Source organism: Diceros bicornis, chromosome 26 (assembly GCF_020826845.1).
Source record: "Diceros bicornis minor isolate mBicDic1 chromosome 26, mDicBic1.mat.cur, whole genome shotgun sequence".
In the NCBI taxonomy this organism is placed as follows: domain Eukaryota; kingdom Metazoa; phylum Chordata; class Mammalia; order Perissodactyla; family Rhinocerotidae; genus Diceros; species Diceros bicornis.
This window is the reverse complement of record NC_080765.1, coordinates 30,255,454-30,282,911: the sequence shown is the minus strand read 5'-3', so window position 1 is coordinate 30,282,911 and position 27,458 is coordinate 30,255,454. Positions and strand designations below refer to the sequence as shown.

Below are 27,458 nucleotides of genomic sequence, written 5' to 3'. Positions count from 1 at the left end.
CAACTTCCTTTTTAAATTATTAATATATATTCATTTCAATATCTATATACTTACATTCTCACTTCTTTTTTTTAATTTTATTTTATTTATTTATTTATTCCCCCAAAGCCCCAGTAGACAGTTGTATGTCATAGCTGCACATCTTTCCAGTTGCTGTATGTGGGACGCGGCCTCAGCATGGCCGGAGAAGCGGTGCGTTGGTGCGCGCCCAGGATCCGAACCCGGGCCGCCAGCAGCGGAGCGCGCGCACCCAACCGCTAAGCCACGGGGCCGGCCTACATCCTCACTTCTAATGACTGAATTTCATTTCATTGTACAGATGCGCCACAGTTTATTGACCTATTACTTATTTAGATTGCTTTAACTTTTTATTATTATAAACAATGCTGTGATGAACACTATTCCACATATATTGCTATCCACAAAGGACAAAATTTCAGATGTAGAATCTACACATTTTAAAGCTCCTTATATATCTTGCCAAATTGCCCTTCGGAAAGAGTATACTAATTTACATATCCATGTCAGTTTACAAGATCTTCCTATTTAACTACGTATTCACCAAGACTGAGTATTTTTCTTTAATATTTGCTGTTTTATTTTTAATTCCTTTGAATTAAGTTGACCATTTCTAGTTATTCTTTTGTGAATCAGTTTTTATCACTTGTCTAATTTTACACCGTTTTCATATTTTTCTTTTTGATTTAGAAGACATTCTTACTTACTATAATTAACCTCTGTGTCATTTGTCTTTTAAATCTGTTAAAGTATTCTCTGATATACAAAATGTTTAAATTTTATTTAGCAAAATATTTTCCTTTACAGTTTCTGTACGGAAAAAGAATAAATTTAAGAAAACTCCCATTTCCCCAACTCAGAGAATCAACCACTTTCAACATTTTGTTACCTTGAGCCAATTTAAAAAATATATTACAAATAAATTTAAATCACCTTAAACAAGATTCTTAATCCCATTTCTCCCCAATCCTTCCATCAAGCCAGCTTTGATATTTGGTATGTAACCTTCCAGATATATTTTTTAAATGAAGTTAATTATAGAATAGATTTACAGAAAAGTAGCAAAGATAGTACAGAGATCCTGTATACCCCTCACTCAGTTTCCCCTGTTGTTAACATCTTTCATTACCATGGGACATTTGTCACAACTAAGAAACCAACATTGGCAAATTACTATTAATTAAACTCCACATTTTATTCAGATTTCACTAGTTTTTCCACTAAAGTCCATTTTCTGTTCCAGGACCCCATCCAGCATACCTAACATTATATCTAGTCATTATGTCTCCTTAGTCTCCTCTGGTCTATGACAGTTTCTTAGACTTTCCATGTTTTTGATGACCTTAGAAGTTTGGAGCAGTACTGATCAGGTATTTTGTAAAATGTTCCTCAATTTGGGTTTGTCTTATGTTTTCCTCATGGTTAGATTGGGGTTATAGCTTTTGGAGAAGAATATCACACAGGTGAAGTGCTTTCTTCCTCATGCCGTATCAGGGAGTACATGATATTAACATGAAATATCACTGGGATGAACTACCACCTTGATCACCTGGCCAAAGTAGTATTCCATGAGTCCATATTGATATAACTAGGGGATTGAATAAATAAATGGAGGAGAGAGACAAATCTTCATTACAAAATTCCAAATAATATTTGTAGATACTACTCCCTCCAGGGTGCTCAATCCCTCCTCCCCTTGAGTGTGGGCTATGTCTAGTGACATGCTTCCAAAGAATACAGTTCAGAATGCGGAGAAAAATTAATTTACAGTGGAGAAATCAGATACATTTTAATACTTTTGTATACACATTTATGTATCCATAAACATGGTTTATGTTTATGGGTTTAATGTTTTATATAAATGGTATATTTAACAGACAGTCCTGCAAAATCCTTTTTTTCCTCTAAAAGATTAGATGTTTTACATATCTCCATGTTGACATTTGTATAAAGAGAAATTTAATTCATTCTTTTCAATTGATATATATAGTATTTCATTACATAGGTATCATATTTTATTAATACATTATATTATTTATTCTAATCCTTTGCTATTACATATTTCAATGAATATCTGTCTTCTGAGCAAATATATGAGTGTTTCTCTAGATTATATACCTAACAGTGGAATTTCTAGGTTGTGGAAAGTGGGTATTTGCAACTTACTACATGTTGCCGTGTTATTCACCAATGCAGTAGAACTAACTCACTGTATAATCAGCAGGATTTGAGAATTTCTCTTTCCATTTCATTTAGCACAACACTGGATAAGCATTGCCCAAGTTATTTTGCCCATGCTAAGTCCTTTGTATTGGGATAGAAATTTTAGAATCAGCTGATCAATTTTTACAAAAACGTCTTCTGGTGTGATTGTGATTGCATGGAACTATAGATCAATTTGGAGAGAATTTACGTCTTTAAAATATTGAGTCTTCTGACTGAAGAACACAGTATATCTCTGCATTTATTTCAGTCGTCTTTAATTTCTCTTAGTAACGTTTTAGTGTATAGATCTTATATATCTTTTGTCAGATTCATCCCTAAGTATTCCATATTTTTGATGCTATTGAAAATCGCATTGTTTTTCTATTCAATTTCAGATTGTTCCTTGATAATATATAGGAAAACAATTGAGTTTTGGATATTTCATTTTCTTATCCTGCTGCAATGGGTAGACTTCCAGTAAAATCTTGAATATAAGAGGTGAGGAACATCCCTTTCTTGTTTCTGAACTTAGGGAAAAAGGATTCAGTTTTTCATCAGTAAGTATGATGCTAACTGTAGGTTTTTTGTAGATGCCCTTTATCAGTTTGAGAAAGATCCCTTCCATTACCATATAGTCATGCGTCGCTTAATGACGGGATGCTTCTGAGAAACGCGTCATTAGGCAATTCCATCATTGTATGAACATCATAAGGGTGTACCTATACAAACTTAGAAAGTATAGCCTACTACACACCTAGGCTATATGGTACTAATCTTATGATAGGGACCACTAGTCGTATATGCTCCATCATTGAAATGTCATTATGCTGCACAGGACTGTATTAATGAGAGTTTTTATCATGAATGGATGTGGGATTTTGCCAAATGCTTTTTCGGCATCTAATGAGAAGATTAAGTGGCTTTTCCTTTTTAGTTTCTTAAAATGGTAAACTACATTGATTGACTGAAACTACAATTGATTTTTGAATGTTAAAATGTTGAATCAATCTTGCATTTCTGGCGTAAACCCCATTTATTTATGATGTATTATCAATTTTATTTTATTATCACATTGTTGAATATGATTTGCTAAAACTTTGTTAAGAATTTTTGCATTTATATTCATGAGAGATATTGGTCTGTGATTTTCTTTTCTTGTAATATCTTTGTCTAGTTTTGGTATCTGGATAATACTGACCTGATAGAATGAGTTGCCAGGTATTCCCTTGTCTTCAATGCCTTGGAAGAGTTTTTATAGAATTCATATTTTTTCCCTCTTAAATGTTTGGCAGAATTCACCAGTAAAGCCAACTGTACTTCTAGTTTTTTTGTGTGTGAGAGATTTTTTTTTAAAGCTATCAACAATTTTATTTTATTTATATTTATAGATCAGCCCTGAGCTAACATCCATGCCTATCTTCCTCCACTTTATATGGGACGCCGCCACAGCATGGCCTGACAAGCAGTGCATCGGTGCATGCCCGGGATCCGAACCCAGGCCTCCAGCAGTGGAGCACGCGCATTTAACCGCTACGCCACGGGGCCGGCCCCTCAAATCTGATTTTAGAGGAAGAGATTTTTTTCTCTCCTGCCCCCCTTGCATCATTACTTACATAAAGAAAACTTCTTCCATGGTAGTGATAGAGACACCAAAGCTAGCAATGCCCAACTCTTCCTGTCTATCTTCCAGCTCAGTAAACAGGTCTTTAAACCTAGAAGAAGAAGGAGAGAAAGAGCTAGCACCAAAACAGATGGTTTTCATATTAATATTTTTTGTTCCCAATGAATTTCCTTCAACAGAGGGGAAAACGTAGCTCATTCTTCACTGCAGTGCACGTTGTAGTTTCCATACCCCTGAGAAATCAGAAATGTGGATGATATAAAGAGAAAAGCTAGCAAATTGCTATCACAAACTGCTTCTTGGTTTTCTGATAAAAGCATCAAATGACAGTCATCACTAGTTAAGATTTATTTAATAGATGCTATAGTTTCTATGAAACACTAAATCAAAGAGAAAAAATGTTTTCAAATTAATAAGAAGCAGAAGGCACTCAAATAAGAAAATGAAGAATAATGGAAACTAGGGACTGAAAGAGAATTGTTCACTCTCATAACCAGGGAAGTTCTGTGCCATTTCAGGCAGATGTGATGTGGTGCCATTAAGGATGCTGAAGAATAGTTCTGCTCAGATTTCTCAGTTCCTCTGGTTTAGAAGTGCATGTACCCCAGAAACCCATTCAGTTCTTGACCCTATCTCTACTATATTCTAAGGAGTGACCATTAAATATGATGTTGGCTGTGGGTTTTTCATAGATGCCTTTTATCAGGTTGAGAAAGTTCCTTTCTATTTCTAGTTTGTTGACTGTTTTTATCATAAAAGAGTATGGATTTTGTCAAATGGATTTTCTGCACCTATTGAGATGATCATGTAGTTTTGTCCTTTATTCTATTAATATGGTGTTTTACATTGATAATTTTTGCACATTGAACCAACCTTGCACTCCTGGGGTAAATGGGACTAGGTCATAGTGCATAATCCTTTTTACACGCTTATGGATTAGTTTTGATGACACATTGGTTTTTTGTTGTTGTTGTTTTTTGCCCTCTATTCAAATATGATGTTGGTCTGTAGTTTTCTTTTCTTTGTCTTTGTCTGGTTTTATTATAGGGTTACACTCTCCTCACAGAATAGGTTGTGTTCCCTCTCCTATTTTGGAACAGTTTGTAGAAAATTGGTATTAATTTTTATTGTAAACATTTGGTAGAACTCACCACTGAAGCCATCTGAACCTAGTCTTTTCTTTCTGATTCCTAATTCAATCTCTTTACTTGTTAGAGGTCTAATCAGATTTTTAATTTTTTCTTGAGTCATTTTTTTAATGCTTTATTTTTTTAAAGCAGTTTTAGGTATATATTAAAATTGAAAGGAAGGTACAGAGCTTTCTCACATATCTCCTACTCCCACACTTACCTAGACACCCTATTATCAACATCATCACTCACCAGAATGGTACATTTTTTACCAAGGCTGAACCTACATTGACACATCATAATCACCTAAAGTCCATAGTTTACCTAAGGGTTCACTCTTGGTGTTGTACATTCAATGGGTTTGGACAAATGTATAATGATACATCTATCATTATACCAGAGTATTTTCACTGCACTAAAAATCTTCTGAGCCTATTCATCTCATCCCTCCTACACCCTTGGCAACCACTGATCTTTTTATTGTCTCCATATTTTTGCATTTTCCAGAATGTCATATAGTTGGAATAATATAGTATGTAGCCTTCCCAGACTGGCTTCATAGTAATATATATTTAAGGTTCCTCCATGTCTCTTCATGGTTTGATAGCTCATTTCTGTTTAATGCTGAGTAATATTCCATTGTCTGGATGTACTACAGTTTATTTATCCATTCACCTACTGAGGACATCTTGCTTGTTCCAAGTTTTCACAATTATGAATAAAGCTGCTATAACATCCATGTGCCAGTTTTCAACTCCTTTGGATAAATACCAAGGAGCATGATTGCTGAATCATATGCCAAGGGTATGTTTAGTTTTGTAGGAAACCACAAAACTGTCTTCCAAAGTGGCCATACCATTTTGCACTCCCACAAGCAATAAATGAGAGTTCTTTTTGCTCCACATCCTTGCCAGCATTTGGTGCTGTCAGTGTTCCAGATTTTAGCCATTCTAATCAGTGTGTAGTGGCATCTCATTGTTGTTTTAATTTGCATTTACCTGATGACATATGAGGTGGAGCATATCTTTTTATATGCTTATCTGCCATCCACATATCTTCTTTGGTGAGACGTCTGTTAAAGTCTTTGGCCTGTTTTTATATCTGCTTGTATGTTTCCTTATTGTTGCATTTTAAGAGTTCTTTGTATATTTTAGATAACAATCCTTTATCAGACGTGTATTTTGCAAATATTTTCTCTCAGTCTGTAGCTTGTCTTCTAATTCTCTTGATATTATCTTTCACAGAGCAGAGTTTTTAATTTTAACAGTCTAGCTTTTCAATTATTTCTTTCACAGATCATACTGTTGGTATTGCATCTAAAAAGTCATTGCCATACCTAAGAACATCTAGTTTTTCTCATATGTTATCTTCTAGGAGTTTTGTAGTTTTTCATTTTACATTTAGGCCTATGATCCATTTTGAGTTAATTTTTGTGGAGGGTGTAAGGTCTGTGTCTAGATTAATTTTTTTGCATGTGATTTTCCAGTTGTTCCAGCATCATTTGTTAAAGAGACTACTTTTCTCCACTATATTGCCTTTGCTCCTTTGTCAAAGATCAGTTGACTATATTTATGTTGGTCTATTTCTGGACTCTCTGTCCTGTTCCATTGATCTATTTTTCTATTCTTTCAGTAATACCACACTGTCTTGATTATGGTAGCTTCATAGTAAGTCTTGAAGTTGTTTAGTGTCAGTCCTCCAACTTTATTCTTCTCTTTCAACATTGTGTTGGCTATTTTGGGTCTTTTGCCTCTTTATATAAACTTTACAATCAGTTTGTCAATATCCACAAAATAACTTACTGGAGTTTTGATCTGGATTGCATTGAATCTATAGATCAAGTTGGGAAGAACTGACATCTTGACAATATTGAGTCTTCTTGTACATAAACATGGAATATCTCCTCATTTATTTAGTTCTTTGACTCATTCATCACAGTTACATACTTTTGCTCATATAGAACTTGTATATATTTTGTTAGATTTATACCTAAGTATTTCATTTTTGGAGGTGCTAATGGAAATAGTATTGTGTTTATAATTTCAAATTACATTTGTTCATTGCTGATACATAGGAAAGTGATTGACTTCTATATATTAACCTTGTATCCTGCAACCTTGCTATAATCACTTATTAATTCCAGAAGTTTTTTTGTCAATTCTTTTACATGTTCTACATAAGATATTCATGTTATATGTGAACAAACACAGTTTTATTTCTTCCTTCCCAATCTATGTACATTTCCTTGTCTTGTCTTATTGCATTAGCTAGGACTTCCAGCTAAAAGGAGTGGTGAGAAAGGACTTCCTTGCCTTGTTCCTGATCTTAATGGCAAAGCTTCGAGTTTCTTACCATTAAGTATGATGTTAAATGTAGGTTTTTTTATAGATACTCTTTATAAAGTTGAAGTTCCCCACTATTCATCTTCTTTTGAGAATGCCAACCAGCTTCCTTCAAGGGACTATCGGGATAGTAATTATACCTTGCAAGATGAAATTGGCACAAACCTTGAAAATTTATGATGAGGACTCTTATTTTCCTGTTCCCTTAGTTAAGATAAAGATTCTAGGTACACTTATTATTCCTTGTTTCTCCCTTTGATAACTAACATGGTTAACTGTTGTGGTCAAATTGCCCATTTCCTCTGGTTTCTAGGGCTCTTGGCCCCAAGAGCTGCCTTACAGGCCACTTTTTCTCTTATTATCTTAATAACTCACTTGATTTAACTCACCAAGAAGAAAATTTGTGCCAATAATTTACATATCTTATCACTAATTAACATCAAGCTATAAGAAATAGAAATAAAAACATCAAGACAAGCCTAAATGAAATCTAACTTATGTGGCAACCCTCTGTACTAAGAGTGAAATCTTCAGAAAGTAAATTTTTTTACTATTACTTGTCAACTGGCAACTAGAAACAATCTATTTGCTGAATATGAGGAAACCTGGAAAGGTAATAGTTATTTCTGGTAACCCAAAACTACTTATCTAACATTCTCTGATCTATACCTGTGTGTGTACTCTTTGGGTAGAATAAATGATAATTCAGCTGCAACATTGTTCTCCAGTCTGGCACTTGGTATATGATGATTAATCAGTCGGGTAATTTCTTTAACATTACAATGAGGTTCCTTCACCATAATTATGTGGTATCCCACACCTGCAAAGATCCATTTAGAAGACCAAAATTTTTAAAATGCAATCTGCCCAAATTAAACATACTCTACCCGGCACCCCCCCCCAAAAAAAAACCCCTAGGCTCTTGTCTGTTAAAAATTTCATTTTTAAGCGGCATCATGACTGTGCTTAAGAGCAAATGGTCTTCAAATTACCTTTAACTCATTCCTCTTAGTCAGTTCCTAATTCTATTCTTTGGGATATACTAGTTTCATATTCTTACCAGAATTTAAACTTGTTAAAGTTTTATTATTTTATATCTTTTTGGACTTCTTTCCTTCCATCATCCTTTAAATACTTAATGTTCACCTGCCACATTTCAGGACATGTCATTAAAATGGAAACTTCTACTTCACTGTATTAATGAATGAAAAGTGCAAAATTTCACCTCACTGTACTAAGAACTCTTCCTTTCATCATATGACAATGGACTTCTGTCACCAAGTATTTCTGACTGATCCTGTCAGGATTTTATACACACACACGCATGTGTATGTGTGTATTTGTGCACATGTGTGTATATATATACACACATACTTATTTTTCCTGTATTGTTGCCGTTATTCTTATTTCAGCATTCATCACTTTAAACTGGCTTATGGTTATATCCTGGAATGGGGCTTCTGAATTCCATATTTATTTTTATTGAAGTAACATTGGTTTATAACATTACATAAAGTTCAGGCGTACATCATTATATTTTGATTTCTGTGTAGACTACATCATATTCACCACCCAGAGTTTAATTACCATCCGTCATCGTACACATGCCTTATCACCTCTTTTGCCTTCCTCCCTCCCCGCTTCCTTCTAAGTTCATCTTATATGTGCATTCGTACATCAAATGAAAACCACTCTTGCTGTTTTCAGTGCCCTTCCATTTTCTACCCAATCCATCAGATTTAATATCTCATTGATCCTCCCAAAAAACCTTCTGATCCAGGCTGACTTACTCATCGTCCCGGGGGAAAAAAGGCCCATTTTTATCCTAATACTTTTACTTACTTGCTTGCTTACCCACATTCCTAAAAAAATGTGTTTTTTTCCTCCATTGCTTTTTTAAGGTCTGTAACTGAAAGCACTCTATGGATAATCAATCTACCTTGGTAATAATTTTGTGTCTACAACTAACCTACTACAGGAATGTTAACTTCTATATCCTCATTTGTAAATGAAAAGGCATTCAACAGTATGATTTCCTCTACTTCCGACATTCGCTAAATTTCCTATTTACCGAATTAGCCCAACATCGTCTTTGAGCTAGAGTAAAGGGTAAAAGGGAAGTGGTAGAATATTAGAGTGCAAAGCACGGGCTTTGGTGTCAGAGGGACCCAGGTCCAAATTTCTGCCACTTACTGCATGGTTTGAATAAGTTACTTAAATATGAGCCCCAGTTTTATGCTCCATAAAAATGGTGAGGTTATGAAGATTAGATGAGATAATGTGTGTAAACACGAAACATACTAACTTACCCATAATAAATGTGAGTTGAATGAATGAATTCAAATAATGATTTAAAGATTAATGGAATGATGTCCTTAACTGCTCTCATTGATTCATAGTCTACAATTTCAAAGCCTGACACACTTACTGGTTTGAGTCATGTAATTTCAGAATTTGATTATATATGATTTTATATTGCTCATTTTTGATGTACTAGTCTTATTGACTAACCAGACTATATACTCAAAATTAAGACTATTTTATTCCACTATTCATTCATTTTCTGTTCAATAAATTCTTGTAGAACAACTGCCATATTTCAGGAATATTTCATGAAAATAAAATAGAAAGCATTTAACTCATTACACTGGGGGTTTGACACTGATTTGGAAATAGAGAAAAAAAAAAAGAGTCAGAAATATCTAGTCACTGATTTTTCCCCTACAAGCCATCAATCTATGTACCAAATCCCTTGGAAGCATTACTTCATCCCTGCAACAAATTACCACATCAGTAGAAGCCACACAAGAGAAATAAACATGACTTTTGTGGGGTCAATAAAGGGTATTTTCCAAGTTAGAATATACTTATTGGGTCATAATGGGAAATAATTGAATAGATCAGGTATGTCTAAATTACAAAGAGCCAATTTAAATAGTTTAGACCTAATTCAATAGGACACAGGAAGCTTGTGATCTGTGTAGAAAGACAAAAATAATAATAAAAATCATGTTAGAAGAATATTATTAAGGCATTAGCATCCAAACAATGATCAAAGGGAAAGAGACCATATATTTTTTTCAGGAAAACTGAAGAGCCACAGCACTGCAGGGATCCCTTGACCATGATGGCTATGCGGTCACCCAGAATGTCAGCTTCATCCATGTGGTGGGTGGTCAGTAAGACAGTACGATCCTGTTTACACCGCTGAAGGACATCCCAGGTGAATCTCCTCGAGACTGGGTCCATGCCAGATGTCGGCTCATCAAGTATCACCACCTGAAGACCAGAAGAACAATTCCATGGTCATATTTAATTCATGCTATGCCCCTTACGGTGTAACTTACTATTCATGGGGAACATATTTTGGCCAAGATACATAATCTAGATTATACTATATTAAGAACTCGGCAAAATTAACAATACTTTCAAATTCATAACCACATTATAGCATCTGGGTCAATAATGGGAATCCCCTCTGATTATAATTTGTGAAGTTCCTTTTAGAGGAGTTAGATTCATATCAGCTGTCAGGTTTGTGTCAGCTGAGTTTTATATTTCGGCTAGAGCAGGGATCCATGTTAATCATTCTTTACCTTGGATCCTCCTATAAGTGCTATAATGATGGAGAGTTTGCGCTTCATTCCTCCACTCAGCGACTGTGAAAGTGCATCATGCTTTTCTAGCAGGCCAAAAGCAAGCAGCATTTTGTCAATTTCTGTGGGACGCTCCTTGGGAGGTATTCCTTTTATCTAGAAAGAGATGCCTGAGTTTACACGGTGCTTCCAGCTTTATCCTTAGAAAATTCTTACATCAAAACTTTTCTTACACAGCTATCTTGATATAAGACGTTTCTTCTTCCCTTTGCCTCCCTTTATGGTAAAAGAACAGTGCCTCAAAAAAAATGAACTTCCACTAAATAAGGGTAAGGATGTTGATCCTTTGTCACACTGCCTGAAGCATATGAAAAGAGTAGGGGGAAAGAATATATCTCTGGCTCACCACAGAGTAGAAATAGAGATGTTCTGATACTGTCAAGTCTGGAAACAATATGTCATCCTGGGGGCACATGCCCATGCTTTTCCTGACTTGAACCATGTCTTTTGAGATATCATATCCATTAATATAGACCTTTCCACGGGTAGGAAGATAGAAACCTAGAATTAAGCAGAAGATATGACAGAAGCTTAGCTTCAGTGAAAGAACCTGACAACACACTGTCCACTAGCACCCCAACTTCATAGTCTACTTATGGATCACTCAAAAGAATTATCAGTATCTCTTACAGAAGAAATAGTCTGGTAAATATCAATGGTTACCCTCTGATGATGGGGAAAGAAACAAGTTTTTCCTTTTTTTTTGTTTATCCACATATTCCACTTTTCAAGTATAAAATAATATTAATTATTTGAGTAATAAAAAATGTTGTGAGGAATTTGCTGTTCTAATATCCTAGTACTGCTCTCTGCCATTTGACAACATATGTGAACCATATTATGATCTGAACACCGCATTATAAACACTGTGTTAGATTTTTTAAAAATGAAAAATTCATAACACAGGACCCTTAGCCTCAAGAAGTCAAAATTTAGTTGGAAGATAATGCATAATCACATAAAATAGTCTAAAAATATTTACAAAGCATTTATGCATAGATGGCAACCAGGCCAGTTTTATGGTGAAATATCTGATAATATACTAAATATAGCTACAAAACTTCTTAAATTCCACGACTCATTAATTCTACTTTACAAAATACACTCTGAAGGGGAAAAATGTATTCAAGATTGTCCATTACATTTAGGGTGATTGAATGCCCCTATTTACTCCTGTTGTCTAAGCCTTCTACCCATTTGGACATTCGCCCTGGATTTTTTATTTGTAACAAAGTGTCATTATTAATGGTGATACTAAAATAAAGTGGGATGGCGGCGGGTTGGAATACCTTTACTTTGTACATCCAACCTCTGGAATTGTTTTTCTAGTAGTATGTGAGCAGCATGGCAATAAATAAAGTTGTTACACTTTAATGTATGGCATCTGAAAGAGGAACAGTAACAATGTTTTCTGATACAACGTCACTAAGACATCCCTTTCAAGAAAAGTATGCAGGCACTCCCTGATACAATAAAGTGGGGTAAGACAGCTGAGGATATGCACAGTTAACTCTTTTCAGTGTAGGTGGTGGTGGGAGAAGTACTCAATAGTACCCTTCCCCGACATTTGGTGTACAGGCCGGTTGTATCTGTGAGATGCATAAAGTCACCAGGAACCCTGGGTTAAATCAGTGGAAAACTTGGGTAAGGTCTACTTAAATTTTTGCAAGAAAGAGATGCAAAGCAGTCCTAACATTGATCATATAGAGAGTAGTCTAAATATCTTGCTTTGATAGTTCTGCAATTTATCATATTATAATTATACAATTAATTTATCTTATCATTTGGTGTGTCAGGGATTTCCAAGATCACCCTCAATTTTGATGATATGCTAGAAAGACTCACAGAATTCAGCATATAGTCATACTCATGGCTAAGATTTATTCTAGTAAAAGGATACAAAGCAAAATCAGCAAAGAGGAAAGGCATATGGTACAAAGTCTGGAGGAAACCAGGGGCATGCTTACAAGAGTCCTCTTCCAGTGGAATCACACAGGACACACTTAATTCTTCCAGCAATGAGTTTTAACAACTCATGTGAAATGTTGTCTACCAGTGAAGCTCATTAGAGGCCCAGAACCCAGAGTTTTTATTAGGAGCTGGTCACATAGGCAGGTACCCTCTACCTAGCACACACCAAATTCCAGACTCCAAAAAGGAAAGCAGGTGTTCAGCATAAACTACATTGTTTGCATAAACATTTTAGGTACAAGGAGCTACTCCTATCAGAGAATGGTGAGAACACTCCAAAAATCCAAGTTCCCAAGATGCCAGCCAAGGGCCAACCTTGTAAGCAGGCCTTTCTAAGGAGAGAAGCCTCAGGGCTATTACATCAGCTCTTTCCTGCACATTTGGTCATGCTTTTTATATTGCAATAAACCTTTCTGGAAATAAGCTAAGAAAAAAAGAAAAGAGTATATAAGTAATGAAAAATTAAATGTTTAATGCCCATTTCTCTAGAAAGTTAAGGGAAAAGTCTAACTTGCATACAAGTTTGTCAACATATATTATCCACAGTAAGGCTCCAATTGATACCACTGACCACATGAAAGCTAGAAAAAAACATTAATCTGCTTTAAAAAATAGTATTTATTTTAATAAGATTGACCCAGAGACAATGATTTAACAGTTACAGCTGCAGAAAGTGTGTTTACATATTTCCTTATGAGGCATGACTTTCTACCCAGAAAAAACAAGACCAATTTAAATTAATTTCAATCATTTTTATTCCAAATTTTCCTATGAAGGAGTAGCTGTAAATGTTCAGGCTTCATGAGCAAAAGAAAATTCTTAAACAATTAAATAAGATCTTTTTTATCAGTGTTATCAGATAATTGATTGGAATAAAAAACTAATTAATTCTAATATTGGTTCCATTTTGTTCATCCAATTAATGAAATCAAAGCAAAGGTTTTGAAAGTTCATTGTGTTGAAGATGAAATATCTAACATTATCATGAATGCTATTACAAACTCAGTTTAAAAGTTTAATTTTGAAAATAAAACTATTTGTTTTTGATATGGCGATATTTATACAAATCTTGGTGGAATAAAGCAATGAGGTAAAAACAAAAATTAAGGAATAGAAATGTACTTGGAATTGATTATGGTAGAATTCCTAACTGTTTCCAAATAAATTTGGATATTCTACCAATAAAAATAAATGTCAGAGTTATCAAAATTTTAACTATAGAAATTTAGTAACTGACAAAAATAATTTTTAGAAACTGAGGTTGAAAACAGGAAAAAAATACTGTATCATGATAGTAAGTGCTTTTTTTCTTTGCTGTCCACCACCACTCAGATATTTAAAATTTGAACCTCAAAGAACTAGTTTGTAAATCAACATAAGTGTCATATGACATTATTGAACTTTCTGTTAAACTGTCCTTAAGGAACAGACGTTGGACTTACTAGATAGAGAATTTAAATTGTTTGTTAAAATATGCCCAAAGGTCTGACAGAAACCATGGACAAAGAACTAAAGAAAATGAGAAAAATGCTGCCTCACCAAATAGAGAATGTTAATAACTAGATATATATTACAAAAAGGAACCAAATAGAAATTCTGGAGCCAAAAAAAATACAATAACTTAAATGGAACATTAACTATAGGAGTTAAGAAACAGATGTGAATAGGCAGAAGAAAGAATCAGTGAACTTGAAAAGAAGTCAAATATATAGTTTGAGGAATAGGAAGAGGAAAAAAACTGAAGAAAAATGAACAGAACCTGAGAGACCTGTGGGAAACCTTCAAGCATATCAACATACACATAATGGGAGTCCCATACAGAGAGAAGAGAGAGAAAGGAGCAGAAGAAACACACGAAGAACCAATGGCCATTACATCCCAAATTTGGTAAACTGCATGACTCTACACATCAAAGAAGCTCAAAAAACTCCAAGCAGGATACGAGCAAAGAGATCCACATCAAGACACATTATAGTCAAATTGTTGAAAGCTAAAGTCAAAAATAGAATCTTGAAAGCAGCAAGAGAGAGGTGACTAATCATGTACAAGGGATCCTCAGTAAGACTGACAGCTGATTTCTCATCAAAACCACAAAAGACAGAAAGCAGTGGAATGACATACACAAAGTGCTGGAAGAAAAAATTACCTGTCCACAAGAATTCGATATTCAGCAAAACTATCCTTCAAAACAGAAAGAGACATTAAGATATCCCCATATAATCAAAAACTTAGGAAACCTGTTACTAGTAGACATGCCTAACAAGAAATACTAAAAGGAGTCCTTCAGGCTGAAATAAAAGGACAGTAATTAGTAATTCAAAGCCATACACAGAAATAACACTGGCAAAGGTAGCTAAAGAGGTAAATATAAAAGCCAGTATTATTGCATTTTTGGTTTGTGACCCCTTTTTTATGATATGATGTAAAAGACAAATGCATAACACAATAAATATAAATTTACACTAATGGGCACACAATGTGTAAGATGTAGTTTATGAAAACAGCAACATAAAATAGAGGATAGAGCTGTAAAGAAACAGTCATTTTATATATTGAAACTAAGATGCTATTAATTCAAACTTGATTGTTATAAAGTTAAGATGTTAATTGTAAATCTCAGGGTAACCATTAAGGAAAAAACCAGGGGATAGAGTCAAGATGGTGGCGTAGGCAGACTCTGAACTCACCTCCTCCCGTGGACACAGCCAATTTACAACTACTCATGGAAAAATTACCCCTGAGACAGAACTGAAAACTGGATAAGAGGAACTCCTGCAACAAAGGACAATCCTAATTGAGGTAGAAGAGGCACAAACTCCCTTCTGGAGAGGAAAAACGCTGCCTTCACAAGCCGCAGTGCCTCACGGCCGCCCGGGAGCAGCCCAAAGGTATGCAGCCCTCCCTGGAGGAGCAGGGCCCTGAGCCAGGAAGTGCCCCCACTGTGGGCATTTTGTGGACCCAGTACAATCCAGACAAGTGGCATAATATCTGACTTTACCTGCTACTAAAACATTGGGGAGTACCCCAAGAAAAGCTGGTTCACAAAGAAACTAAAACCGGCTCTTAAAGGGCCCATGCGCAAACTCACCCGATTCAGAAAGCAACCTAAAACCACCAGAAAGAAAGGTGCACAGTGCTTTGGTGAAATGAGACTCACCTAATAGGCCCTGAATGCATCTCGGTGAGAGGTGAGACCTCTCCAGGGACTGGGACGTTGGCGGTGGGCATTGTTGTGGCCTGATGTGGGTGTGCTGACACAAACAAAGGGAGTGGAGTTCTCCCTGAGGCCTGCTAGCCCAGGATCAGCCCCACCCCCTAGAGCACCGATTTAATCCAGCTCAGCCAGGGCAGGCAGCCGACCCTAGAGACTGGTCCCACCCAACAACAAGCCCTCAGGCAACTTGTGGGCCTACATAGATTGGTGACTGGATTCTCTGCAGCCTGGTGACTGAGCCCACTGCAGTGGGGCAGGGCGTGCACAAGGAGCGGGAGGAGAGTGTGGGGCAGTGGTGGATTGTGTGGGGCTCCCAGCATGGAGAGACTGGGTCCACTTTGGGAGGTTGGGGAGCATACCCGGGGCAGGACTGTGTTGACTGTGTGTGTGCGTGGAACTGTGGGTGGTGGGGTTTATCAGCTGCAGAAGATTTGTGCTTCTCACAGACCCACATAAGGGATTGCCCTACCTTCCAAAGCCTGAAACAATTGGGTGCTACTGTGCCTGAGGCCAGCCCCACCCAGCTGCAATCCTCAGAGAGCTGACAAGAGACCTAAAGGCTGGAGGCTTATAGCAATTGTAAGACCCTGAGCCTAACAACCTGCCACACTGGGGGCCTACTCACTTAAAAGAAATACTGCAACACAAATGTGGTATTAGAACTTGCAGCCAACTGTGCTGGGGCTCCCTACGCCTGATACAGAGACTGAAGGGCCCACAACAACTACAAGCAGCTGAGCATTACAACAGCTGGCCAGAAGCATAACTCGGCCTCCCTGGGCGCCTACAGGGAGAGCAAACAGGCCACAACAGAAGGACACACGTAGCCCACATAGGGGTCACCCCTGGAACATTGAGAACTGAGGGAAGAAAGCTGTAGGCCGCCTAAGCCATCACTTACATAAGGTCACCTATCCAAGAGCAGGAGACGTAGCTGACCTACTTAATACACAGACACAAGCACAGGGAAAGAGGCAAAATGAGGAGGCAAGGAATACATTCCAAGTAAGGGAACAGGACAAAACCCCAGAAAAGGAACTAAGTGAAGCAGAAATGAGCAACCTACCTGACAGAGATTTCAAACAAAGAGTGTTAAGGATGCTCATTGATCTGGGGAGAAGAATAGATGAACTCAGTGAGAATGTCAACAAAGAAATGGAAGATATAAAAAAGAACCAATCAGAAATGAAGAATACAATACTGGAAATGAAAAATTCACTAGAGGGACTCAAAAGCAGAGTAGAGGATACAGAAGAATTGATCTGCGAGCTGGATGAAAGACTAGAAGAAATTACCCAAGGTGAACAGGTAAAAGAGAAAAGAATTAAAAAGAGTGAGGACAGTCTAAGGGACCTCTGGGACAACATCAAGCACACTAACATCCGTGTTATAGGTGTCCCAGAAGGAGAAGAGCGAGACAAAGGGGCAGAGAATCTATTTCAAGAAATAATACATGAAAACTTCCCTAACCTAAGGAAGGAAACAGGCATCCAGGTACAGGAAGCACACAGAGCCCCAAACATGTTAAATTCAAAGAGGCCCACACCAAGACATCATAATCAAAATGTTCAGAATTAAATATAAAGAAAGAATCCTAAAAGCCACAAGAGAAAGTCAAGTTATGTACAAAGGAAACCCCATAAGGCTATCAGCTGACTTCTCAGAAGAAACCTTACAGGCTAGAAGAGAGTGGCACGATATATTTAAAGTGCTAAAAGGAAAAAACTTACAGCCAAGAATACTCTACCCAGCAAGGTTATCATTCAAAATGGAAGGAGAGATCAAAAATTTCCCAGACAAGCAAAAATTAAAGGAGTTTGTCACCAAGAAACCAGTGCTACAAGAAATGTTAAAGGGACTGATTTAAGGGGAAAAGAGAAGACCACAAATAGGAAAAATTATCTATTTCCATCATAAGAGGGTAATGGATACAAATGCACAAAAAAGAGGTTAGATATGATATCAAAAACGTAAAATGAGGGAGGAGAGGAGTTAAAGAGTAGAGCTTTCAGACAAACGTCAAACTAAAGAGACCATCAATTCTGTATAGAAGAAGAAAGGAACAGAGAAGGACTACAAAAACATTGAAAAAAAAAGTTAAAAAATGGCAGTAAGTACATACTTATCAATAGTTACTTTAAACGTCAATGCACTAAAATGCTCCAATTAAAAGGCATAGGGTGGCTGACTGGATTAAAAAACAAGACCCACATATATGCTGCATACAAGAGACACACTTCAGACCTAAAGACACTCACAAACTGAAAGTGAAGGGATGGAAAAAGATACTCCACGCAAATGGCAATGAAAAGAAAGCTGGGGTAGCAGTACTCATATCAGATAAAATAGACTTTAAAACAAAAACTGTAAAAAGAGAAAAAGAAGGGCATTACATAATGATCAAGGGAACAATCCAACAAGAGGATATAACACTTGTAAATATGTACGCACCCAATGTAGGTGCACCTAAATATATAAAGCAATTATTAACAGACATAGAAACAGAAATAGACAGTAACACAATAATAGTAGGGGACTTTAACACTCCACTTACACCAACGGATAGATCATCCAAACAGAAGATCAATAAGGAAACATTGGCATTAAATAATACACTAGAACAGATGGACCTAGTAGATATATACAGAGCATTCCATCCAAAAACCAAAGAATACATGTTCTTTTCAAATGTACACGGAACATTCTCCAGGATTGATCCCATATTAGGCCACAAAACAAGTCTCCATAAATTTAAGAGGATTGAAATAATACCAAGCATCTTTTCTGACCACAACAGTATGAAACTAGAAATCAACTATAGGAAGAAAATCAGAAAAGCCAAAACTACGTGGAGATTTAAAAAAATGCTACTGAACGAGTGGGTCAACGAAGAAATCAAAGAAGAAATCAAAAATTACCTGGAGACAAATGAAAATGAAAATACGACATGCCAGAATTTATGGGATACAGCAAAAGCGGTTCTAAGAGGGAAGTTTATAACAATACAGGCCTATCTCAACAAACAAGAAAAATCACACATAAACAATCTAACAATGCACCTAAAGGAACTGGAAAAAGAAGAACAAACCAAGCCCAAAATCAGTAGAAGAAGGGAAATATTAAAAATCAGAGCAGAAATAAATAAAATAGAGACCAAAAAAATAGAAAAAATTAATAAAACTAAGAGCTGGTTCTTTGAAAAGATAAAGAAAATTGACAAACCTTTAGCGAGACTCACCAAAAAAAAAAGAGATAAGGCACAAATAAGTAAAATTAGAAATGAAATAGGAGAAATTACAACCGACACCTCAGAAATACAAAAGATTATAAGAGAATACTATGAAAAGCTAAATGCCAACCAATTCAACAATCTGGAAGAAATGGATAAATTCTTAGAATCATACAACCTTCCAAAACTGGATCAAGAAGAAGTAGAGAATTTGAATAGACCAATCACCAGTAAGGAGATTGGAACAGTAATCAAAAACCTCCCAAAAATAAAAGTCCAGGACCAGACGGCTTCCCTGGTGAATTCTACCAAACATTCAAAGAAGACTTAATACCTATCCTTCTCAAACTCTTCCAAAAAATTGAGGAGTGGGGGAAGCTCCCTAACTCATTCTACGAAGCCAACATTACCCTGATACCAAAACCAGTCAAGGACAACAGAAAAAAAAGAAAATTACAGGCCACTGTCACTGATGAACATCGATGCAAAAAACCTGAACAAAATACTAGCAAATCACATACAACAATACGTTACAAAGATTATACACCATGATCAAGTTGGATTTATTCCAGGGATGCAGGGATGGTTCAACATTCACAGATAAATCAACGTAATACACCACATTAATAAAATGAAGAATAAATATCACATGATCATCTCAATAGATGCAGAGAAAGCATCTGACAAGATACAGCATCCATTTATGATAAAAACTCGGACTAAAATGGGGAGAGAAGGAAAATACCTCAACATAATAAAGGCCATATATGACAAACCCACAGCTAATATCATCCTCAATGGTGAAAAACTGAAAGCTACCCCTCTAAGAACAGGAACCAGACAAGGATGCCCACTCTCACCACTCCTATTTAACATAGTACTGGAAGTCCTAGCCAGAGCAATCAGGCAAGAAAAAGAAATAAAAGGAATCCAAATTGGAAAGGAAGAAGTGAAACTCTATTGGCAGATGACATGATTTTATATATAGAAAACCCTAAAGAATCCACCAGAAAACTTTTAGAAGTAATAAATGAATATGGTAAAGTTGCAGGATACAAAATCAACATACAAAAATCAGTTGCATTTCTGTACACTAACAACGAAGTAGCAGAAAGAGAAATTAAGAATACCATCCCATTTACAATTGCAAGAACAAGAATAAAATACCCAGGAATAAACTTAACCAAAGTAGTGAAAGAGCTGTACACAGAAAACTATAAAACATTGCTGAAAAAAATTAAAGAAGACACAAAGAAATGGAAAGATATTCTGTGCTCTTGGATTGGAAGAATTAACATAGTTAAGGTGTCCATACTTCCTAAAGCCATGTATGGATTCAATGCAATCCCTATCAAACTTCCAACAACATTTTCACAGAAATAGAACAAAGAATCCTAAAATTTATATGGAACAACGAAAGACCCCGAACAGGTAAAGGAATCCTGAGAAAAAGAACAAAGCTGGAGGTATCACACTCCCTGATTTCAAAATATACCACAAAGATATAGTAACCAAAACAGCATGGTACTGGCACAAAAACAGACACACAGATCAATGGAATAGAATCGAAAGCCCAGAAATAAACTCACACATCTATGGACAGCTAATCTTTGACAAAGGAGCCAAGAACATACAATGGAGAAAAGAAAGTCTCTTCAACAAATGGTGTTGGGAAAACGGGATAGCCACATGCAAAAAAATGAAAGTAGACCCTTACCTTACACCATACACAAAAATTAACTCCAAATGGATTAAAGACTTGAATGTAAGACCTGAAACTATGAAACTTCTAGAAGAAAACATAGGCAATACGCTCTTTGACATCAGTCTTAGCAACATATTTTCAAGCACCATGTCTGACGGGGCAAGAGAAACAATAGAAAAAATAAATAAATGGGACTACATCAAACTAAAAACCTTCTGCACAGCAAAGGAAACCATCAACAAAACGAAAAGACAACCTAACAATTGGGAGAAGATATTTGCAAACCATACATCTGATAAGGGCTTAATCTCTAAAATATATAAAGAACTCATGCATCTCAACAACAAAAAAACTAACAACCCAATCAAAAAATGGGCAAAAGACCTGAATAGACATTTCTCCAAAGAAGATATACAGATGGCCAACAGGCACATGAAAAGATGTTCAAAATCATTAACTATCAGGGAAATGCAAATCAAAACTACAATGAGATATCACCTCACGCCCGTCAGAATGGCTATAATTAACAAGACAGGAAACAGCATATGTTGGAGAGGATGTGGTGAGAAAGGAACTCTCATACACTGCTGGTGGGAGTGCAAACTGGTGCAGCCACTATGGAAAACAGTATGGAGATTCCTCAAAAAATCAAGGATAGAACTACCATATGATCCAGCTATTCCACTTCTGGGTATTTATCCAAAGAACTTGAAAACACCAACGCGTAAAGATACATGCACCCCTGTGTTCATTGCAGCGTTAGTCACAATAGCCAAGACTTGGAAGCAACCTAAGTGCCCATCAAGGGATGAATGGATAAAGAAGATGTGGTATATATACACAATGGAATACTACTCAGCCATAAGAAATGATGAAATCCATCCATTTGTGACAACATGGATGGACATTGAGGGTATTATGCAAAGTGAAATAAGTCAGAGGGAGAAGGTCAAATACCATATGATTTCCTTCATTTAGTAGTAGATAATAACAACAATAAACAAACACATAGAGACAAAAAAACAAAAAAACGTTGAATTTTGATAAATGTCTCCAATGAACATCAAGAGTCATTCAGGTTTATGCTGTACTTGCTATAATGCTAATCTGAATGAATATCATTCAGTGAAATGAGTTTGATGTGATATGACTTATTTTATTCAAAACAAAAGGAACATTTTCAAAATCCAACTTGTAACATATGTTATTCCTAAACTTCACCTTTTTACCTTGACCTCATCATCCCCAATCCACTGATACGAGTTTACTTGGAATTCACTTATATAAGCTTGAAGTTCAATCTCCCATTTAAAAAATCACAGGGGAAAATACTTAGTTATTGGAGTATGACTCATTTGAGAAGTCTTGGTTTTCTCGTTTTAAAATCTACTGAGAAAAAAATTGATAGCTTCCTACAACTTTTGGATGAAGAATGTATTGAGTTTCTCACACTGCTGAAAAGCTCTTGGCCTAGTTAGCTTTTTGTTCTCTACACTGTTTTATGCGTGGAAGCCAGTGCTTGAAGCCAAACTGTTTCTAAGACAAAGCCTGGCATTTTTTAATAGACTCTGAGGTAGTATCTTGCGTCACTATCATAGACTGTTCAATTCTGCATTTCCCAGAGCTTGATTTGATATATTCCCCTCTCTGGGTACACTTCTTTTCCCGGAGTTTAGGTCGTTATATTTTTAAAGAGAAAAAAGTGGGAAGGGAGGGAGCAGATTATGGTACTTAAAGAGCATTATTGATTCCCAAAGTTGGAAACGACCTTCGAGGCCATCTAGTTTTTGAGTAACATATGCCAAGGGCCTTACTTACCTGGGTGTAAATTATATATTTATCAAAGTTGCAGTCTTTCTTTCAGGTTGCTGTATCAACTACAAAGGAGATAGGGCTCTAGAAATATTTATTGGTATAAGTAAATTTTGGTTTAATTGTTCTGCTAATGCTATGATAGTAACAGTCTTACTTTGTCTAGGAAATGCAGTTGGGACTGTGAAACTCTCCATACATGAATCAAGAAAATATCAAACCTAAGGCAATGAAACCACACACACAGATTAGAAAGACCTATGGGTGGAAGACACAGGAGGCAGGAGACACATCAATGAGTATGGGGGCGGGGAGACAGAGAATACATCATGGTGAAATGAGAGGGTCAAACATCTAGAAGTTTGAAAATCTTGTCCGTTTCTTAGCTGGGAAATACAGATCATCTCTGACAAGAATAGAGTTAATGTAAGTATCCAATAGCCAAAGACACTGGTTGGCTATTTTCTTTTCTCACTGCCTTTTATTCTTTTGCTTTTTGTACATTCCCCATGCAACTTGGAGCCACGTGTAATATCCAACCTCAATAAGCTTAATAGGTAGTAGAAGCTACAGGATTTGTCATGGCTGTTGCAGTCATAATTGAAAATAAATCTTTAGTTTCATGATAAAAAAAAAAGAAAAGAAAAAAACCAAAACTTATACAGAAAAAGAAACAGGAAAGGAGTCAAAACAATACACTAGGAGAAAAAAAGCAATTAATCACAAAATAAAGAAGCAATGCAGGAATAGAGAAACATAAAAAGATTAATAAAATAGAAAAATGGCAAAAGAAAATCCTTCCTTATCAGTAATTACTTTAAACGGAAATGGATTAACTCTCAAAGAAAAAGCATATTTGGCAGAATGAAAAAAATGATCCATCTATATTATGACTAAAAGAGATTCACTTTAGACCCAAGACACAAATATGTTGATAGTGGAAGGAGAGAACATGATATTCCATGCAAATAGGATACAAAGTGGAGCTGGTGGCTATACTAATGTCAGGCAAAAGATATTTTAATACAAAAATTGTTACAAGAGACAAAGAAGAACATTAACATCGATAAAAAGTTCAATCCTTCAAAAAGTTACAACAATGATAAACATATATGTACCTAACAACAGAGCACCAAATATATGAAGCAAAAAATAATGGAATTGAAGGGAGAAATAGACAGATCTACAATAACAGTTGTAGACTTTAACACCCCATTTGCAACAATGAACAGAAAACTAGATAGAGATCAGTTAGAAAATAGAGGACTTGAAGAACACCTTAAACCAACTAAACCTAAAAGACACATAGAACCCACCACCAAACCACAGCAGAATGTATATTCTTCTCAAATACACATGGAGCATTCTCCAGGATAGACAATATGTCAGGCCACAAAACAAGTCTCAAATTTAAAATGAATGAAATGATAACAAAGTACCTTCTCCGATCACAATGGAATGAAGATAGAAGTCAGTAACAGAAGAAAAACTGAAAAATTCATAAATATATGGAAATAAAACAACACTATTAATGAAGAAATTATAAGTGGAATTAGAAAATATTTTGAGACTAATGAAAATGTAAACACAATATTACATAACTTATTGGATGCAGAGAAAGCAATGTTCAGAGAGAAATTTATATTTGTAGACACTTGCATTAAAATAAAATAACCCAATTTTATCAGAAGGAACTAGAAAATGAAGAGCAAGCTAACCCAAAGCTAGCAGAAGAAAGGAAATAATAAAGTTTAGAGCAGAGATAAATAAAGAATATAAAAACATTAGAGAGAATCAATGTAACCAAAAGATGAGTTTATGAAAACATCAACAAAATTGACAAACTTTTGCTATGCTGATGAAGAAAAAGTGAGAGAATGTTCAAATTACTAAAATCAGATGAAAGTGGGCACATTGCTACAGACATTACAGAAGTAGAAAAGATTATAGAAAAATATTATAAACGGCTGTATGCCAACAAATTAAACAACGTAGATGAAATTGGAAAATTCCCAGAAACACACAAAATAGCAAAAATGACTCAAGAAAAAATAGAAAATCTGAAGAGACCTATAACAAGTAAAGAGATTGAATCAGTAATCAAAAACGTCCCAAAATAGAAAAGCCCAGAACTAGATGGCTTCACTGGTTAATTCCCCCAAACATTTAAAGAGGAGTCAATACTTCTCTCCAAAAAATTGAAAAGAAGAGAACAATTCCTTTACTGATTATATGAAACCAGCATTACTTTGATAGAAAAGTCATATAAAGACATTAAAAGGAAAGAAAGCTATAGACCAGTATTCCTTATGAATATATATGCAAAAATCCTCAACAAAATAATAGCAAACTGAATTCAACAGAATATTAACAAGATTATACATCATGATCAAGTGGAATTTATCCCAGGACGCAAAGCAAAGTGATTGAACATATGAAAATAAATCAATATAATACATCTCATTGATAGGACAAAGGAAAAAACCCCACGTGGTCATCTCCATTGATGCAGAAAAAGCATTTGACAAAATTCAACATTTTTTCATTGTAAAAACATTCAGCAGGGGCCGGCCCGGTGGCGCAAGCGGTTAAGTGCGCGCGCTCCGCTGCGGCGGCCCGGGGTTCGCTGGTTCGGATCCCGGGCGCGCACCGAAGTACTGCTTGGTAAGCCATGCTGTGGCGGCGTCCCATATAAAGTGGAGGAAGATAGGCACCGATGTTAGCCCAGGGCCGTCTTCCTCAGCAAAAAAAGAGGAGGATTGGCGGATGTTAGCTCAGGGCTGATCTCCTCACAAAAAAAAAAAAAAAAAAAAAAAACATTCAGCATACCTGGAACAACATGAAAAACAGCACTTATGAAAAAACTAAAGTTGACATTAACTCAGTGGTGAAAATCAAAGCTTTCCCCAAGATCAGAAACAAGACAAGGTTGCCTGTTTTCACCATTGCTATTCCAACTTTGTACTGAAAGTTCTAGCCAGAGCAATGAGGCGACAAAAAGAAAACACATCCAAACTGAAAAGCAAGAGGTAAAAGTATCTCTCTTCACAGATGATATGATCTTATATACAAAAAAAATTCTAGAAAATCTGCAAAAAAAAACCCTAATAGAAGTAATAAAGAAATTCAGCAAAGTTGCAGAATACAAATTAGACACACAAAAATCAGTTGCATTTCTACACACTAGCAATTAGCAATTTGAAAACCAAATGAATAAAATAATTCCATTGACAAGAGTATCAGAAAGAAAAAATAAAGTAGAAATATACTTAACCAAGGAGGTTAAGACTTGAAAAACTGAAAATTAAAAACCATTGCTGAAAGAAATTAAAGAAGATCTAAATAAATGGACATATATCTCATGTTCATGGATTGGAAAACTTAATATTGTTAAGATGGCACTACTCCCCAAAACAGTCTACAAACAATATAATCTCTAGAAATAACCCAAAGACCTTCTTGCAGAAATCTTGCAGAAAGCTGATCCTCAAATTCATATGAAATTGCAAGGGACCTGAAATAGCCAAAGCAACCTCGAAAAAGAAATACAAAGTTGGAGGACTCACATTTTCCAGTTTCAAAACTTACTACAAAATTACAGTAATGAAAACAGTGTGATATTGGCTAAATATATATAAATGGAATGGAACTGAGAGTCCAGAAATAAACCCATACATCTACGGTCAATTGATTTTTAACAAGGGTGCCAAGACTTCAATGGGGAAAGGATAGTCTCTTCAACAAATGGTGCTTGGACAACTGAATATTCACATGCAGAAGAATAGAGCTAGACCTCTACCTCACACTACATATAAAAATTAACTCAAAATGGATCACAGACCAAAACGGTAAGATCTAACACTATAAAACTCTTAGAAGAATATATAGTGATAAACCTTTGTAACAAATGATTTTGCAACAGATTCTTAGATATGATACCAAAAGCACAAACAACAAAAAATAGATAAATTGGACTTTATAAAAACTTAAAAACTTTGTGCATCAAAGAGCACTTTCAGAGAGTGAAAAGGCAGTCCACAGAATGGGAGAAAAAAATTGTAAATCATATGTGATAAGAGTCTAGAATCCAGAATATATAACTAAGTCTTGTAACTCAACAACAAAAAGACAAACATCGCAATTAAAAAACGGACAAAGGACTTGAATAGACATTTCCCCTAATAAGATCTATAAATGGCCAACGAGCACATGCAAAGATACTCAAATAATTAGTTACTAAGAATATTCATATCAAAGCCACAATGAGAAACCACTTCTAACTCTTATACGATGGCTAGAATTAAAAAAATAAAGGATAATCAGAAATGTTAGTGAGGATGTGGAGAAATTGGAATCCTCGTACATGGCTGATAGGAATGTAAAATGGTGTATTCACCATGGAAAACAGTTTGGCAGTTCTTAAAACACTGAACATAGAATCACCATATGACCCAGCCATTACACTCCTCGGTATATACCCAAAAGAATTAAAAACAGGTGTTCAGACAAAAGCTTGTACATGAGTAATCACAGCAGCACAATAGCCAAAAGGCAA

General features: G+C 35.8%; 1 protein-coding gene and 1 long non-coding RNA gene across 3 annotated transcripts in view; one reads left to right on the top strand and one right to left on the bottom strand.

The window, feature by feature from the left end:
- Positions 1–12,340, top strand: part of LOC131422574 (uncharacterized) — a 71,708-nt gene extending 59,368 nt beyond the window's left edge. For both annotated transcript variants that reach the window (XR_009224104.1, XR_009224103.1), the window contains exon 3: positions 10,401–12,340. This is a non-coding gene — a long non-coding RNA (uncharacterized LOC131422574). The remainder of the gene's footprint in view (positions 1–10,400) is intronic.
- Positions 1–27,458, bottom strand: part of LOC131422573 (phospholipid-transporting ATPase ABCA3-like) — a 224,008-nt gene that overhangs the window by 86,419 nt on the left and 110,131 nt on the right. The window contains exons 13-17 of the mRNA XM_058569911.1: positions 11,319–11,473; positions 10,913–11,068; positions 10,385–10,595; positions 7,986–8,136; positions 3,837–3,935 (exon numbers count right to left, since the gene is read on the bottom strand). Of these exons, the coding sequence (XP_058425894.1) occupies positions 3,837–3,935; positions 7,986–8,136; positions 10,385–10,595; positions 10,913–11,068; positions 11,319–11,473 (772 nt within the window). The remainder of the gene's footprint in view (positions 1–3,836; positions 3,936–7,985; positions 8,137–10,384; positions 10,596–10,912; positions 11,069–11,318; positions 11,474–27,458) is intronic.